The sequence below is a fragment of the Canis lupus genome, chromosome 5, assembly GCF_011100685.1.
Source record: "Canis lupus familiaris isolate Mischka breed German Shepherd chromosome 5, alternate assembly UU_Cfam_GSD_1.0, whole genome shotgun sequence".
Classification (NCBI taxonomy): domain Eukaryota; kingdom Metazoa; phylum Chordata; class Mammalia; order Carnivora; family Canidae; genus Canis; species Canis lupus.
The window spans coordinates 44102337-44120446 of NC_049226.1; the positions used below are offsets into that span (position 1 = coordinate 44102337).

The 18110-nt window shown below is 36.9% G+C and overlaps 1 protein-coding gene and 1 long non-coding RNA gene across 28 annotated transcripts in view; one reads left to right on the top strand and one right to left on the bottom strand.

Moving 5' to 3' along the window:
• The window catches only part of SGIP1 (SH3GL interacting endocytic adaptor 1), a 201927-nt gene that overhangs the window by 23074 nt on the left and 160743 nt on the right, over positions 1 to 18110 (bottom strand). For all 25 annotated transcript variants that reach the window (XM_038537198.1, XM_038537197.1, XM_038537200.1 and 22 more), the window contains one exon: positions 1909 to 2020. In XM_038537198.1, coding sequence (XP_038393126.1) covers positions 1909 to 2020 — 112 coding nt within the window. The remainder of the gene's footprint in view (positions 1 to 1908; positions 2021 to 18110) is intronic.
• LOC111095919 overlaps positions 2589 to 18110 on the top strand; it is a 98417-nt gene continuing 82895 nt past the window's right edge. For 2 of the 3 annotated variants that reach the window (XR_005359630.1, XR_005359632.1), the window contains exon 1: positions 2589 to 2788. This is a non-coding gene — a long non-coding RNA (uncharacterized LOC111095919). The remainder of the gene's footprint in view (positions 2789 to 18110) is intronic. The other variant, XR_005359631.1, reaches the window with a different exon arrangement.

The window sequence follows — 18110 nt, forward strand, 5'->3', positions numbered from 1 at the left end:
AGCAGGCTCCATGCTCAGCACAGAACCCAACACAGGGTTCAATCTCAAGACCATGAGATCATGACCTGAGCCAAAATCAAGAGTCAGATGCTTAGCCAACTCAACCACCCAGGTGCCCGCTGACTACTCTTATTCTTTTATTTTTTTTAAAGATTTTATTTATTTATTCATGATAGACGTAGAGAGAGAGAAAGACAGAGACACAGGCAGAGGGAGAAGCAGGCTCCGTGCAGGCAGCCCGACGCGGGGCTCGATCCCGGGACTCCAGGATCACACCCTGGGCCAAAAGCAGGCGCTAAATCACAGAGCCACCCAGGGATCCCCTACTCTTATTCTTTTAAAGGTGTGTTTCTACCTGCCTTTCTCAATTCTGGTCAGCCTGAGCTTTCTAAAGTATAGGCAGGTCCGTTGATAATAAGTAATCCTTAGAACTGGTATTATAGAAAGTTATGTAAATTCTTCATTTAAAGAAGAGTTTACAGAACCAACATGTATATGTGTATATGAAGTATATATACAACTTAGGCACATGGCACTTACTCTAACAGTTCAAATGCATACTCTGTATGAGGTAGCTTTTAATTCCTATTGATATGTGCATGTGACAAATTACCTTCCTGGTTTGAAGATTGAAAAGAAAAGATATGGGAGAAACCAGAGTGAATGTTTGTGTCCTTCCAAAACCTGTATGCTGAAATCTAATTTCCAATACGATGGTGTTTGAAGGGGGGTTGTTGAGAGGTGATGAGGTCATGAGGGTAGTACCCTCATAAAGGAGATCAGCACCTTTATAAAAGTGACCTTGAAGAACTCCCTAGGACCCTCCCTCCTCCCATTTAAGGTTACTATGACCCAGGACGCTGGCTCTGGTCAGATACTGAATTTGCCAGAGCCTTGATCTTGGACTATTCAACCTCAAAAACCATGAGAAATACATTTCTGTGGTTTAGAAGCCACTCAGTCTACACTCTTCTGTTATAGTATCCCAAATAGACTAACACATCAGAGTCCATAGTGTTGGTTTCTCTACAATAGTCTGGGCACAGAATAAAATCTAAATGTTATTAAAAAGGACATGACATTTAGGGAGGTTGATAGATCCTACTGTCTGGAGTTACTAATCATGTTTCCCAGCATAATATTGTTAGATTTAGGCTTACAAAAACTAGTGTTCCTGAAGTGTAAAGAGGATTCACAGTTAGTCATATAAATTCCCACTTAAAATATATGTGGAGATCCAAATCCTAATTATACTTAATTATCACTCTTTAAAAAGTTTTCATAAAATAGTCAAGTGTTCGATGTGAATGTCTTCTTTTTCTAATTCTTATTTCCATGGATACTAAGGTCTTTTCAGCCCTAGCCCTTGTAAGTGAAAAATAAAGAGCAATTCTTTCCTCATTTAGGTTTGCCCTTTGTTTATCCATCACATTCAACCCTGGAATTGTACTAATGACACACTTGAAAGCCAGTTTGACTTCGGAGTTTTGTTTTTAGTGTAGACTAATAATCACTTTTAATTTTTGTTTTTTTGGATCATAAACCTTTTTGTGAAATTGATGGATGCTGTAGACCCTCTCAATGACAAATGCACATATGTACACACACATAAGATATGCAGTAAAATTTCAGGGAATCCATAACTTTCTGAACTCTATCCATGGAATAAGACACTAGATTATTGGTCCTTTGGCATATTTTTTTTAAAAAGCAGTGAATTAATATATCTAATTAAATTTTCTCCTCCATTCAAGGTATGCCACCTGTTACTATTAATCAAATTTTTGTTTTTTGTTTGTTTTAGTTTTAAGATAAGGAATGAAATAGTTATGTTTAGGGTGTCCCCCCCACCCATCCACTGGATAGGATAGAGTTTGAAAAATATGGTGGACCAAGTCCCAGGCTTACTTGCTTGGATCTGCTCCTTTGAAGTAGGCATTGACCGTTTCTGTAAATGCTGCTGCAACAGGGAGGGTGTCCTGGGCTCCCATGGTTAGGGGGCTGGGGCCCCTGGAAGAACCTGCACGAAATGAAAAACTTTCATTTATTATGGACATAGGAGACATGTTAGTATATGTGGAACTAAAAGCCCATTAAAAAAGGATTAAAGGATGAAATCTATTATTGAAAAAAAGTAATGTGCTAAGAACCATGTGTGTATATTCAACATAGAGCTCAAGTATTTAAAAAGAAATATTTGGCTGATTTACAAACAAACACACTTGAAATTAATTCAATTACTAATTTTTCTACAGAAAAAAAAATCCAAGCAGATGAATAAAGTCATCGGGGGGTTTCAATGTTTTACATAAGCATAAGGCAGTATTTGAATGACAGTTTGTACAGCAGGTAGTTAATAAAGACAATTATTAGCTTCCTATTTGAGCATTCAACCTACACTCAAAACTTTTTGTTTCTTTATTTCAAAGACACAAATGGCCATGGGGTACCATGTTATGCATTGTTCTTTTTTGGATTATTTGTTTCGGAAAGCCCAATTATCTTCAGATCAAATAAGCTCAAGTTTACATGTCCAAAAACATACATGACATAATGTACATTATGACTTAACACAGACACACAAGTACATCAATTCATACTATAACAATAACAGTAGCTCTCATGTTTATTGAACACCTGCTACTTGCTAGGCTGTACACCACATATCTTACAAGAATTACCTCATTCATACCCCACATCAGCCCTTTAGGATACCCATTATAATTTCCATTCTACAGAAGAGAAAACTAAAGCTCAAAGAGATAAGGGACTCAACCCAAGATAACAGGTAAGTGCAAAACTAAAATTCAAGCTAGATTTGCTGCTCTGTAAAGCTTGTGTTCTCCCTATTATACCATACAGTTTGTCTAAATGAAACATTTTTTTAAAATTTTTATTTATTTATGATAGTCACACAGAGAGAGAGAGAGAGAGGCAGAGACATAGGCAGAGGGAGAAGCAGGCTCCATGCACCGGGAGCCCGACGTGGGATTTGATCCCGGGCCTCCAGGATCGCGCCCTGGGCCAAAGGCAGGCGCCAAACTGCTGCGCCACCCAGGAATCCCTGAAACATTTTCTTTTATGGTTTTGATACAACCTGAGGTTTCTGAAAGAAGCAAAACTTAGGATTGTTGTCTTTGCTCTTCATCTCTAGTATGGTTCTAGACAGCAAAGTTTTCGTAATGACAAGGTATTTAATCATGTTGTTACTCACTGCTTCTCCTTCCTATCAAACAAAGCACATTTACTCTTCCCAACCCTGGAGCAGACTACGTATTATGCTTTTTTTTCTTTTACTTTTGGTGACTTCTGTACTCTTCCTTTGCTATTAAAAAAGAAAAATCTACCCTTTGAGTATCTCCCTTCTCAATAAAGTTTTCTTTGGTAATTCTCACTCATGCTGGTCTCTCCATTTACTGTCTTCCATTGGCTTTCAATATCTTGGACTTGGGGTAATTGATCATTAACAAACACACGCTTACTATCTATTATGTATAAGGCACTATGGTAAGGTTCTGGGGATTCAAAGTTGAAACATAATCCCTGTCCTCAAGGACTTACAGTTCAGTGTGCTCATATCATCATCATCAATATTCATGAGCATTACCTCCATCACCACTATTTGTTGCATACTTAGTATGTGTTTTACATATATTATCTATGTAATGTATGAAGTAAGTGGAGAGATCGGGGAAGATTTCATGGAGAAAATACTGTTGGAACTGAGGTTTGAAAATGAATACAGTCTCACAAGAGGGAGAAGGAAGAAGGCTCAGCATGTACTTCTGTGTGGAACTGAGCAAACATGGTATTTTGAGAAACCACAGGAAGTTTGGCACTATTTGCAAATGTGTGCAAATGTGGTGGGTATTGAAAGATGAGACAGGGAAGGAGATGAGGTTGGGGGCCGCTAGAAATTAGGTCTTGAACAGTTTTGTATAAATAACTTAGTAAAAATTGTTTATTTTATAGGTGACTTATCGGCGTTAAGATCATAGTTACTTTTTTGATAATTTAATACAAATCTATGGATGCTTTTCAAAGCGGAGTGCACATGTAGACAGCATTCATGTAATTTGAAATAGGGCTTGGAGGTCCTAAAACTGAGGTTAAGAACACCATCTCTAGAAGATGAGAGGCCTCTGAAATATCTGAAATAAGGGAGTTATGATGGGCTTGAGTTTAGATTGCTCTAGTGATAGTGGGGCAGATAATTTAGGGGCCTAGAGACTATTTTTGAACATCTGGAAGAACATTACCAGACAGTGACACAAGGGACCATGGCCATGAATCTGCAAATTAATAGCTTTGTGACCTTGGGCAAGTCAATTTACTTTTGGCTTTCTCAATCATAAAATAGAGGCAGTAGATCATATAATCTCTGTTTTAGGATTCTATGATTTTTAAGTTGTTGATACACATTTAGCTTTTTTTGAACTGTAGAAATAATGTTCTAACACAGAAGTAGGCTGCTTTGAAAACAGTTTCTCTTCAATGAGGATTTGAGTGGATCTGTCAAACATTTACTGAGCCTCTACTATGTGCAAGATAGTGGTGGGAGCATCAATATGTAAACTTCCAGAAAATAAGACATAAACGTATGGAAACATCTAATAGCAGTAACATATGCAAGCAAGAGTTTAATAGTTCAGGGCTCCTGGGTGGCTCAGTTGGTTAAGCATCTGCATTTGGCTTGGGCCATGATCCCAGAATTCTGGGATTGAGCCCCACATCATCAGGCTCCCTGCTCACTGGGGAGCCTGCTTCTCTACTTGCTATCTCTGTTTCTCTCTCTCTCAAATAAATAAATAAAACCGTTAGAAAAAGAAGAGCTTAATACTTCAATTGATAGTGCTACAAGATTATTTCACTGCAAATTAATTGCCAAATGAATAGTATAGGGTGGGCTGTTCTGTGATTTAACAAAAAGAAATTTCAGCTCTTGAGTCATACAGACTTGGATGTATGGTTTTTTGCAGATCACATAGGTGGCCATTGTATCTGTTAAAGTTGCTTGATATAATGCTTGGACCCTTAGGACATAAAAATTGGCTGAAATGTACTTTCTTTGGATTCATTTAAATATGAATTCCTGTAATAATTAAGCATTGTGCTAATTGCTGACTGATATGCCAACCCCCCTTCATGGAGCTTATGGTCTGGAAGGGGACTACAATATTAGACACAAATGAAAGATAAAACACTATGTGAAGTTAGAGAATAGCTTAATATTATAATTATTACATTACTGTTAATGATATTTTTAAAGAATTCAAGGTAGAAACAGTATTTATTATGTGTATCCTTTAACATAATAAAATATCAAACACTAAGGTGGCTTTATGTTCTTCATACATTGAAAGGACAAACAGGTTCAGTATGATTATCTCTATTTTACTTGCCAAAGGTCACTCTGCTAGAAAGCAGTACAGCTAAAATTCAGTTCCAGGTCCTGACTAACAAAAACAGTAGTAGCAACAACAAAAACATCTACTTCTTATTGCATACCCAGAACTATTCAAGGAGCTTTCCTGATGTTAGCTTTAAATCCAGCTATGATTCCAATAAGGCAACCACCATTATTGTTCTTCTTTTAGGGATGGGAAAACAAATCCTGAGCCTTGCCCACAGTCACACATACTAACGTAAGCAGTATGAACAGAATTGGGATGCATTGCCTGACTCTGGATCCCACCCTCTTACCTAATCTGCTCTAATAGCACAGAAGTCAGAACAAATTATGTTAGGCATATGATGGCGCATTTGCAGTACCCCCAGAAGGACAGGTTGCTGCCACTAGCTTGTGGAGTCTGACAAAATAGCAATTCCAAGCAAACTCAGGTACAGAAATTGAGTAAGAGTACAAGAAGGTTAACTCTGCAAATAAATAAATGTTTGCGTGTCGGGTTAACAGAGCCCCTGGCCTCACACCACTGCTGGTTGGGCATTGGCGTGGAGGTGAAGCGTGTCACGAAGATGTGCACAAAATTGTGCCCGAAGCAAACCTGTGGCAAGGTCTCACCTCCCCTTTATGCACCCTCTTCTTCATTTTGTGTATAATGTTTTCCACTTCGCAGTACTGGACGTTAAAACTGTTTTCACATCAAGCCCAGCTCATGGAAAAGACTTATTTTTTAGTTGTTTTAAATTTAATATGAATTTGTGTCAAAATCATGCCTCCCTCCAGGGTGTTTGTACCATTTGTTTCTATCTGTTCTAAATGGTAATAACTATTGTTCACTTTTCCCCAACTTTGTGCCAAACTCTTGTAATGCTTCTCTTATACCAACTCCTTTGATTCACACAACCGGTTCATTGAGTAGGTGTTATTGTTAACATCCCTTTCTTACAGATGATGAAGTGTTGAGAGCTTAAGTAACTAGCTCATATTCAGAGAGCAAGCAACCTACACTTGTAGTTACTAAGCTTTGCTTCTATAGTAAAGAGTCTAGGGCTGTGTCAGAGGCTGTGAACTTCACTCTTCACCATGCTGCTTAGTTCACATCTGACCTTGAGCAGGTCAGTTATTCCAGCCACGTGCCCATGAAATTGGGACACTGATACAGTGCTAGCAACCTTATCTAATTAGAGAGGAGAGGGTGTGCACTTGTAAAAGCCAAGATGCCATAAGAGCAACAAGCTTTACCTTCTGTTCATCTGGGGTTGGAAACAGTCCCTTTGAAAGCCCAACTGGAAGCATGAGCAACAGGAGAGGGTGGTCTTGTTTGAAGACCATTCCTACCCTGGCAGTTTACCCGGTAACTGCCCACTCCACCAGGCTTGCTGTAGGCGGGAGACAAATGACCCTATGTCCAGGAGTAAGAGTGCTGGAGATGGAACCAATAGATGGAAGCAACAGAAAGTCTCTGTATGCATAGAGGAAGAGAGAAGAAACTCTAAGAGTTGTATGAAGTAGTGGACAGTGGGAATTGGGTTAGATTTTTCCAGAAAAAGTGGATTGTATTAGTTAGAATTAATAAAAAGATAATTATATTCAATTCTATGATACTTTATAGATAATATTTGTACAATGCAGTGAGAGAGACAAAGAATGTTGGAATCAGATTGAATTTTTCTTTTTTTTTGGAATCAGATTGAATTACATTTGAATCCTGACTTTATCACTTACTGTGTGGCCTTGAGCAGATTACTTAACCTCTCTGAGGCCCAGCATCATCCTTTTATGAAACGGAGATGGTACCTTCTACAGGTGTTACGAGAATTACATATGATAACATAGGATGTCCTTGTTATCTGAGGACAGTCAGTATCAGAAAAAAATCACTTCAAAATGAATATATTTAAATTTCATAGTATGTAGTGGTAAAAGGCTTGATTGGGACTCAAAATTGTCATATATTCAATTTGTGAAAAAATATTTTAACACACTACAATTAAATAATCAGTGAGTTCTTAGGGTGAGGGAAAATGACTTGTGTTGATATTTTGAGAAAAGGTTCACTTTTCTGACAAAATTGTATTATAACTTTACACATCAATCTAGATTCAGATTTGGCTTTGATTCATGATCATAAAGTGAACCATTACTGCAGAGTTAATTGAGAGTTTTATAAATTTCCTAAAGGCCTCCCAATTTCTTGATTTTCTTTTGAAGTGTGTATAATGTAAGCTTCCTTTCCTTCTCTAGTTATTAATATATATATATATATATATATTTTTTTTTTGCTAAACCCTCAGCTGACAAGGGCTATGAGTGTAACCTAAGGATCTTTACACCAGTGCTTTCACTGACTTTATAGAATCCTGTATCCATTTTATGATTGGCAGTTTCACTTTTCAACAAATGTGCACTGTATTTGCATTTTATGTCCATTGTTCTTAAGATCGGACATTTACAGAGAAACTGACTGACTGCATTTATGCCATCAGTAAGGATACATACTATAGACACTAGTGTTAATTTGGGACTAATGTTATAAGTAAATGCTTTCATTTCATGTTGGTTTTTACCTATAAAATCTAATAACTGCAAAGATGCCAGTAATGACACTTGGATAGAGTTTCACTGGGTACCTTCCTGCACATAGTAAATGCTAATAAATAACAGCCATCACCATGAACAACAAAGAAAAATCTGCCTGGCAGTCCCAATATATAACGTATTGCTTCAGGCCCCCCAAACACCCGATGCATTTAGCACACCAGAGAAGATGCAACGAAGATTAGAACTTTTTACATTAGAAAGAATTATATCCAGAGAGCTTACTTGAGAAGGTGAGTTGTGCTCTTGAGACCTTGTGAATCTTAGCTGAAGTGATGATTAGTAAAGCTATGGCACGTTTTAAGAATCACAGCTGCTTCTTTTTCAAAAAAAAAATTTAGGATAAATTTGTAAGAAGAGGAGTTAAGAGACAGTTACTACATAAAAATCTTCTAGTTTTTTTCTTTTTCTCTACATCTTTGAATGTTATGATTTTACATAAGCTAGCTGGTTTAAATTATATGAAATACATATGTATATGTTGCATATATATGTGTGTTTGTGTGTATGCTGCATATGAAGCTCTATCCACAAATTATTTTGTCTATTTTTAGTATATTTGTATATTTTTGTCTATTTAAGAATTTCTGGTAGCCTAATAAATGCTATAGCATAATCTAATAATAATGCTATGATGAGAGCTAAATTAAGCATATACTTTTTGTATTCTAGGGGCTTTGCTACATGTTTCATATGCATTACCTTATTGAATCCTCACATTTTAAGAAAAAAACATATTATTATCACTGTTTTGTAGATGACCAATCCAGAAGCTTATAAAAGTTAAGAAGTACCCCCAATTGCTACTTTGACTTCTCACATCATGAGATAAGTAGCATCAACTAACATGCTGAGTATCGATAAAAAGGAAAAAGGGCAAACCTCATAAAAGAAGGCATCAGTATTACTGAGAACCTGTTATGAGTTAAACACTGTCTTTTATGCTTCACACATAGTACATAATTATCACCATAATCCTGTGCCCAATAGACATGACTACATATTACAGATCAAGAAAGCAAGTCTGAAAGAGTCATTTGCCTACATTTTCACAGACAGTAGGTGGTGGAGTCAGGATGTAAGTGTAGGTCCACTTAACTTTCTGCTCCTTCTATAGAAGGAGCCTGATAGGTCTTATCTTAACTCAGTAGCACTGTGTAAATTATATGTTACATGCTTTTCAGTGTGCAAGGCATTTGACTCTATGAAAAACGAGGAAGGCACACTTAAAAAAACCAGTTTGCACAAAATAGAATTAAGGATACTGAATTTCTGGGTAAGCAAATGGGATTAGAGTTATTTTCAGTTTTCTTCTTCATGAATCCCTGCATACTTGCATATGGTACATATATAGTATATATTTGATAAGCATATATTTCTTGCTTTTCAAATATCACTCAATCCAGAAACATGATTAGCTAACATTTTTGTCATGTTTTATAGAGAATTTTCTTCAAACTAGGTCTTTGCTTACAGTTCCCAAACCATCATCCAACATTAATGCCATATTTAATTAACTTCCTAAAAAATATTTTTTTTAAAGATTTTTTAAAATGTATTTACTCATGAGGGACAGAGAAAGAGAGATACACAGAGAGAGAGAGAGAGAGAGAGGCAGAGACACAAGCAGAAGGAGAAGCAGGCTCCATGCAGGGAGCCCGATGTGGGACTCAATCCCTGGTCTCCAGAATCAAGACCTGGGCTGAAGGCAGTGCTAAACTTCTGAGCCACCCGGGCTGCCCCCTAAAAAATATTTTTGACTAGGAAAAAAATTATACTCGTTTTCATCATCAAAATCTTTGGGATATAGCAAAAGCAGTCCTGAGGGGGAAATACATCGCAATACAAGCAACAATCCAAAAACTGGGAAGAACTCAAATACAAAAGTTAACCTTACACCTAAAGGAGCTAGAGAAAAAACAGCAAATAGATCCTACACCCAGCAGAAGAGAGTTAATAAAGATTCGAGCAGAACTCAACGAAATCGAGACCAGAAGAACTGTGGAACAGATCAACAAAACCAGGAGTTGGTTCTTTGAAAGAATTAATAAGATAGATAAACCATTAGCCAGCCTTATTAAAAAGAGGAGAGAGAAGACTCAAATTAATAAAATCATGAATGAGAAAGGAGAGATCACTACCAACACCAAGGAAATACAAACGATTTTAAAAACATATTATGAACAGCTATACGCCAATAAATTAGGCAATCTAGAAGAAATGGACGCATTTCTGGAAAGCCACAAATTACCAAAACTGGAACAGGAAGAAATAGAAAACCTGAACAGGCCAATAACCAGGGAGGAAATTGAAGCAGTCATCAAAAACCTCCTAAGACACAAAAGTCATCATCAAAATCACATCAAATATATTCAACACAAGGACTCTTGTTAAAAATAGACACAAGGTGGGAGACAAAGCCATAATGAAAATGTTCTCATTATGAGAACTCACTTGACCAAATCCTAGATAATTTTGTATAGACAGTACTAACTGTTTGATCCAGAATCTAAGGCTGAGTCAGCAGTAGCATGGTATACAAAGAATATGAATAATGATATCAAGAACTAATTTATGTAGAGCATTGATGTGTGATGGTCACTGTGTTGGATACTTTATGTGCATTTTGTCTTATACTGTCAAAACATCTTTCTGAGGTACATTCCATTAATATGTACAGTTTACCATTGAAGGAATTGAATCTTTATAAAATTACATAATTTGCTCAGGTGCTGGGACTGAAAAGCGGATCAAAATTCAATGGCATTTTTAAACCCTACCCTATATTATCAATGTTTTCCCATTCGTATTAGTGAGCTTTGCTCCGAGATTTGCCTGGGTGCACAGTGTGTATCCTCTGTAGGGTAATATCACCCCAAAGAGTGTGGAAATTGGTTCTTGGGGGAACATGAAAGAAATCTTAATTTTTTATGTATAAAGCACACAGATATACATCACACAACCAGATGTATAGTACATTTGTGATATTAAAATTCTAGTAGGGAATGATTAGGAGAAAACAAAGGTCTAAAAAGACTCCCTGGGTAAGAAGGGGGATAATGAAAAAAAGTTTGAGTTGTACTGGTTTCTAGTTTTAAAAGAGCCCTGGACATGGATGTCCTTGGATACCTCAGCAGCTCTTTTGGGAAAAACTTCAAGCAACTGGTTTTGCTAGAGGATAATAGTTTCTTTAAACTTACACTGAGGGGGTAATCCCTAGGTGGCTTAGCGCTTTAACGCCTGCCTTCAGCCCAGGGCATGATCCTGGAGACCCGGGATCAAGTCCCACATCAGGCTCCCTGCATAGAGCCTGCATCTTCCTCTGCCTATGTCTCTGCCTCGGTCTCTCTCCTCTGTGTCCTTCATGAATAAATAAATAAAATCTTAAAAAAAAAAAACAATTTACACTGAGTAATATCTGTTGTGCCATAATTATGGGTGATCTAATCGAGATACTTGGAAAAATATCTAATAAGGACCATACAAAGGAACAGAGCACAGGAAAGAAAGGCTGGAGAGCTTGGTCACATCAGGAAAGGTGTTTTCCCATGAGCAATCCTTGAGCTGAGGCAGGGAGGAAGTGAATATAGTCGGGGGATTTTATTTAATCAGAGAAACTAGAGAGAGCCTGGGTCAGGTTTCAAACCAAATGGGAGCAATGACACAGGTCCAAGAGTACCAAAAGAACAAGCAAGGAGGGGATCCCTGGGTGGCTTAGCAGTTCAGCGCCTGCCTTTGGCCCAGGGTGTGATCCTGGAGTCCTGGGATGGAGTCCTGCGTCAGGCTCCCTGCATGGAGCCTGCTCCTCCCTCTGCCTGTGTCTCTGCCTCTCTCTCTCTCTCTCTCATGAATAAATAAATAAAATCTTAAAAAAAAAAAAGCAAAAAAAACAAGCAAGAAGTCTGTTAAGAAATAGGAAGAATTAGAGTTTCCAAAAAAGACATCCAAGTATATTTGGGTAGGGGAAATATGTTTTCCTGTGGAATGTCTAGTATGAATTTTTATAGAAATGGTGGCTACTTGAAGGTATGGCCTGGGCATTGACAACACTAGTATATTAGCCTGTTAGAGTCTTCCTCAAATACAAGTGGGCAACATGAAGACTTTTTAAAAAGGAACAAGGTATTCACTGAAAAGCCATAAATGGCTAAAATAGTATGAAAAGTTCAGCCTTAACTAGTTACCAAAGCAATGCAACAAGATGAAAGAAATTTTTACCTTTCAGATTAGAAAAGATCTAAAAAAAAATACTTCATGAAATAGGCACTATAAGAAAATGTTAATGGAAGTAAAAATTGGTATAATCTTTCTGGAAAATTGTTGGGCAATGTGTATCATGAACTTTTAAAAGCTTCACAGTTTTAGCCCATAATTCCAATTTTAAAAATCTATTCTAAGAAAATATCTTCAGGCCAAAGGATTATATGCAAAGATGTTCACTGCATGTAGGAAAACTTGAAGCAATTTAAATGCCTAATAATTGAAGTGAAATAAATCATGATTCATGACAGTGAAATGCTAGGCAGATGTTAAAAAGTTTTCAGTAATTAAAAATAGAGCTAAAAGCAATTACATATTACATTTTCTCAATTAGATTGGGAAAAGCGAACAATATTGATATAACTGTTGATATGGGCATGGAAAAATTGTTAATCATAATGCTGGTATGAACTTTTTGGAGAGACATTTGGCAGTAATGTAGTGTAATGTCTAAAATGTGCATACCCTTTAATATAGCAACTCCATTTTTAGTGATTTATTTTTAGACAAATTAAGACAAGTACATTAAGATATATATTTAAGACTGCTCATTGCACCATTTTACATAATAGCAATAAAAAGGGTAAAAACCTAAATATCCCCTAATAGAAGATAGATACATCCATATAATACTATGGAACCATTAACATGGTTATCAGATGAATGAGTATATATACACATACATGTATACACAGACACACACACTGCATATGGTAAGTTGAAATGACTACTATTGGGATGCTTGGGTAGCTCAGTCCTTTGAGTGTCCGACTCTTGGTTTCCACTCAGGTCCTAATCTCAGGGTCCTGATGTCAGGGTTGTGAGATCGAGCCCTGCATCAGCACAGGATCTGCTGGAGATTCTCTCTCCCTCTCTCTTTGCCCTTCTCCCCTCTCACATGTGCATTCTCTCTCTCTCTCTCAAAAAATAAATATATCTTAAAAAAATGGCTACTGTTGACTGAAGATTACAGGGTAGATTATATATTCTATTTGTATAAAATTATTTGTAATATATTTCCTTGATCTTAAGAAATATACTTTTGAAAACAATTTTAACAAACAAGGAGTCTGTTAAGATCCAAAGTTGAGATGTATCTTGGAACCAATGTCAAAAGAAACAGCTCCTAATAGAGCATGTTCCACCATTGTCTTTGTACTTGCCAGACATAGCCACAAGTAGAAGTTACCAGTTCACCTTACGGTCTCCTCAGTTGAGCTGAATTGGTAGCCTCTCACCACTACATTTTAACTTGCATTTGGACCCTTATTTCTTCCTTATGCATTTTTTAAAGATTTTATTTATTTATTCATGAGAGACACAGAGAGAGAGAGAGAGAGGCAGAGACACAGACAGAGAGAGAAGCAGGCTCCATGCAGGGAGCCCGACGTGGGACTCAATCCCGGGTCTTCAGGATGAAACCCTGGGCTGAAGGCGGCACTAAACCTCTGAACCACCCGGGCTGCCCTTAAAATGCTTTTTAAAAAAAGATTCCATCTGATGCAGTAATAAAGTGAAAAATTATTTGTACACAAGAGATAAACTGTCACATACCAGGCTATGCACCTGCAGGCAGGAGAAACTGCCTGCAGTTTCTGCAGGTGGGACAAGTAGGTTATGACTGAATTATGCATCATAAAAGAATATATAATAAAACTATCTCTCAAAAACTTTTAGATGACTTTGAGAAAAACTATTTACCTTTGGCAATTTATAAAAAAACTCAGGACAGATAAAAGCCTGGAATTTTTGATGTGCCCCCCACTTAAACTATCAATGTCAAAGAGAAGGAAGAGGTCAGGGTTATGAACATGCAGCATAAAAACCTAACTGCTGATGGCCAGAATTGAGATAGAACCATCTTTATTCCTAATATGAAATAGGTTTAGTCTAAATTTCTAATCGTTATACTGAAGATGGTGACTTGCATTTGGTCTATTACTGTTAGAAAAAATGCTTTCTACATTTAATGAAGTTTCCTTTGCACCCAAAAATTGTCATTAAACCAGTGGAGCATATCCTAATGAACAGCCTTTTGGAATCAAGTAAATGTAATACACACATGTTACATATAGAGAGAGGTTTTTCTTTAATATTTTTCATCAAAGGTTAAAAATGTCATCTTGACTAGTCTCTCAATAGTATGATCAGGGTTGTATTTATTTATTTATTTTTTTGTAGTTTAGGGTCTTTTTTCCCCTTCAGCTTTATTGAAGTATAATTGAGAAAGAAAATTGTATGACATTTAAAGTGCACATCATGATGATTTGATATGAATATACATTGTGAAAGGATTCCTCTTACCTAGTTAATTAACACATTCATCACCATATATATGTATATATTTTTGTATATATGCATATATTTTTTGGTGAGAACATTTAAGTTCTACTCTCTTAACAAATTCCGATTGCACAATACAGTACCATCAACTATAGTCACCATCTTATACAGTAGACCCCAAACCTTATTCATTGTATAATTGACACTTTGTACCCTTTTATCAACTTCTCCCTATTTCTCCCACCTGCCAGCCCCTGGCAACCACTTTTCTATTCTTTGCCTCTATAAGTTTGACTTGATTTTGTTTTTGTTTTAGATTCCACATATAAGTGATGTCATGCAGTATTTGTCTTTCTCTGTCTGGCTTATTTAGCAAATGTCCCCCAGATCCATTCATGTGGCTGCAAATAGGATTTCTTTCTTTCTCCATATTTACTTTCATATATACTTTCCATATTGTTTGAATTTTTAAAAATATGCTTAAATCAATGTCATGATCAGAGTGAAGCAAACTATGAGCTATTTTAAAATACATTTGAATGGCATGGTGGACATTATATGTTAAAATAAAAGGATGCATAATTATAAAAATATACACTACACATGCATACACACACACAGTGATATCACATGAAAAATGTTAGAAATGAAATAGACCAATGATAGCAGTTCTTATTTATGGTTATTAGACTATAGGTTATTTCATTTTTTTAATATTTTTCTGTTTTTCTAAACTTTCTATAATGAGCACACATTGCTTTGATATTGTGGCAAAAAATATAAATAGAAATTGGGATTTAGATCTTAAATAACACTGAGATTTCTACATTTCTCCCTTATTTTTTGAATGGTTCTTCTTATAGCAAAAAAGTAAATGCTGGTGATTTTGATCACTACAAAGTTATTCCCCTAGGGAGCTAATATTTATGAATGGAGAGGCATGAAGAATGCTATTGTAGTCTGACTGTCTGAAAGCCTGGGATTTGAGCTGCCAGTTTCCTGAAGAATTTTTGCCCAAAAAAGGCAAAATCTAAGGAAAGGAGTGATCAATATTAAATAACTCATGCTTCCTTTTCCTGGCCTCATGCTTAACAATGACGACTGCAACTCTCAAGAGTCACCAAAACATCCTTGAAAAATTAACATCACCCTTGTTCCTTTGTGACGCTTCTCCAGAATGACCTTTCGTGCTTTCTCAGAGGCATATTTCAAGGATCTAAATCAGATCTTAGAAGGAGGCATGCTGTAATTATTCTGAATATAAGATCAAGAAACACAATGGTAAATAACACATACTGTCTGTATGGAGGTGTGCCAGCAGGAAAAGAAATTCCAAGGCCATATTTACTCATGTCCTGGTGACTTAATACAAAATAGCCAGCAGAAGTGGAACAAGTCCAGGAAGACTCCTGCCTGCTAAAAGTCCATGCTCTAGCAGAAATTATTGCCACATGCATGTTGCAAAATAGCTGAAGATACAAAAGGGTAAAAATCTTAAGGGCAATGGCTTCTTTTAATGCTTCGTCTTAAATTCCGTATCTTAATGAGCCCAAATCAATCTCTGACTTAATAAATGAAGCAATGAATGCAAATTCTTAGCACATGTTAAATATTCATTAATGGCAATTATTATTTGAGGAAATGATTACATGCATATAGTACTGTATAGTTTGTTTACAAAGGCCTTTCACAAATAACTGAATAAAATCTCTTAAAGGTATTTATGGTGTTGATTAAATATATTCATTCCACATACATGAAATGCTTAGAAATGGGAGATTCTCTTGAGTCTTGACACCACCTCTTTGAATCACTTCTTTATTCATTATGTCAGCTTTCGTCTCTGAAGGGGCCAGAGGGTCTTCTCTGTCTGGGGTGCCAGAGTCCAGAGTACAATGGATGGGCAGCCTTAATTTATGGATAGCTTTCCTTAGAGGACACATAATAATAATGAAAAAAAAAAAAAAAAAAGCTATTGCATGATGAAGGCTTGCAACTCTGCAAAGGTAAAGCGGTATCCCCCCTGGTGATTCTCAGCTTCTCCTTTCTTTTTCTCAGGAAGTTTGAAATTACTTGTCATATCTGCTGAAATGCCATGATTTACAAACCCTCTAATAAAAGAGGTGGTAACAGATTTTCTTCCAGCATCTCCCATCAGCATTAACACAGCACCCTAAGGAGCGTATAACCAGCCAGATCATTAGTCTCAACAAGTCAGCTTTAAAGATAGGCTCTGGTGGAGGCAGGGGGTGTACAGCAGGGAAGATGCATCCTGCTTCCAAATCATTCTCTTCCTCCATAAGCAGTGGGGAAAAGACTGCTCCTTGTCCCTGCTGACAAGGAGGGAGGTCATGTAGCAACTCACAGCTGATCAAGTTCCCACATGTTTTATGTGGAAGAAGGTTACAGTGCTACAACCCAACCTTCTCCAAAGCAGGCAAAAACTCCGCAAAACACAGCCATGTTACAAGCAAGGGAAGTGTGAAGTTGGAAAATAGTGCTAATAGCTAATGGCTATTGTGTGCTTTGCATGCACTGACCTCAGTACTTGACCATTTTTTAAAAAGATTTTATTTATTCATTCATTCATTCATTCATTCATTCATTCATTCATGAGAGACAGAGAGAGAGAGAGAGCCAGAGAAACACAGGCAGAGGGAGAAGCAGGCTCCATGCAGGGAGCCTGAAGTGGGACTCTATCCTGGATCTCCAGGATCACACCCTGGGCTGAAGGCGGCACTAAACCACTGGGCCACCGGGGCTGCCCAGTACTTGACCATTTATCGTGACTTCACCCTATGCACTAGGTGCCATTGCTATTCCAATTTCCATAAGAGGAAATCAAGACTTAGAAAGGTTAGATAACTTACTTAAAGTTGCTCAGGTGCTGAGGTTATATTTCAGACCTGGAAGGCTAATTCCAGAGCCAATGTGAGGACACACACATGTGCACACACTTTTTCTCTCTCTCCACATATACATGAATGTACATTCTCTTTCATTCTCTATATAACATATATTTTTCTCTGTGTGTATGTGTGTGCATGTGTATGTGCTGAAAATAAACTGATATAAATTAATTGGAGACTCTTTTTCTGTTTTTAATACCTAGGATAATACCCAATATATCTGTAGGTTAACATTTTTATATTACATAAGATTTTATATCAGAACTCTAACTCAGGGACATTTTATATTTCTTCAAAGCAGAAGCTGTGTACACTTAAATATCACTCTCATCTTTTCCTTTGGAAGCTCTCTCTAACCGGGGAGGCCAGGTGAGGTCTCTCTGCTGGTTGCCTCCAAAATACTTATTTCTTGAATATAGCAATCTCTGCACATTATTGTAACTACTTGTTTAATGTCTGACTTCTATGCTCCATAAAAAGAGAAGCATGTCTTCCTTGTTCACTACTGTAAACCTAATACCTTTCATATGCATGAAATACCTTTCACCATGCACATAGTAGGGACTCAAAAAAACACTTACTGATTGAATGAATACAGCCATAACACTATCTGTCCCTATAGCGATATTATCAAGGCCTTATTCCACAGTTTGTTA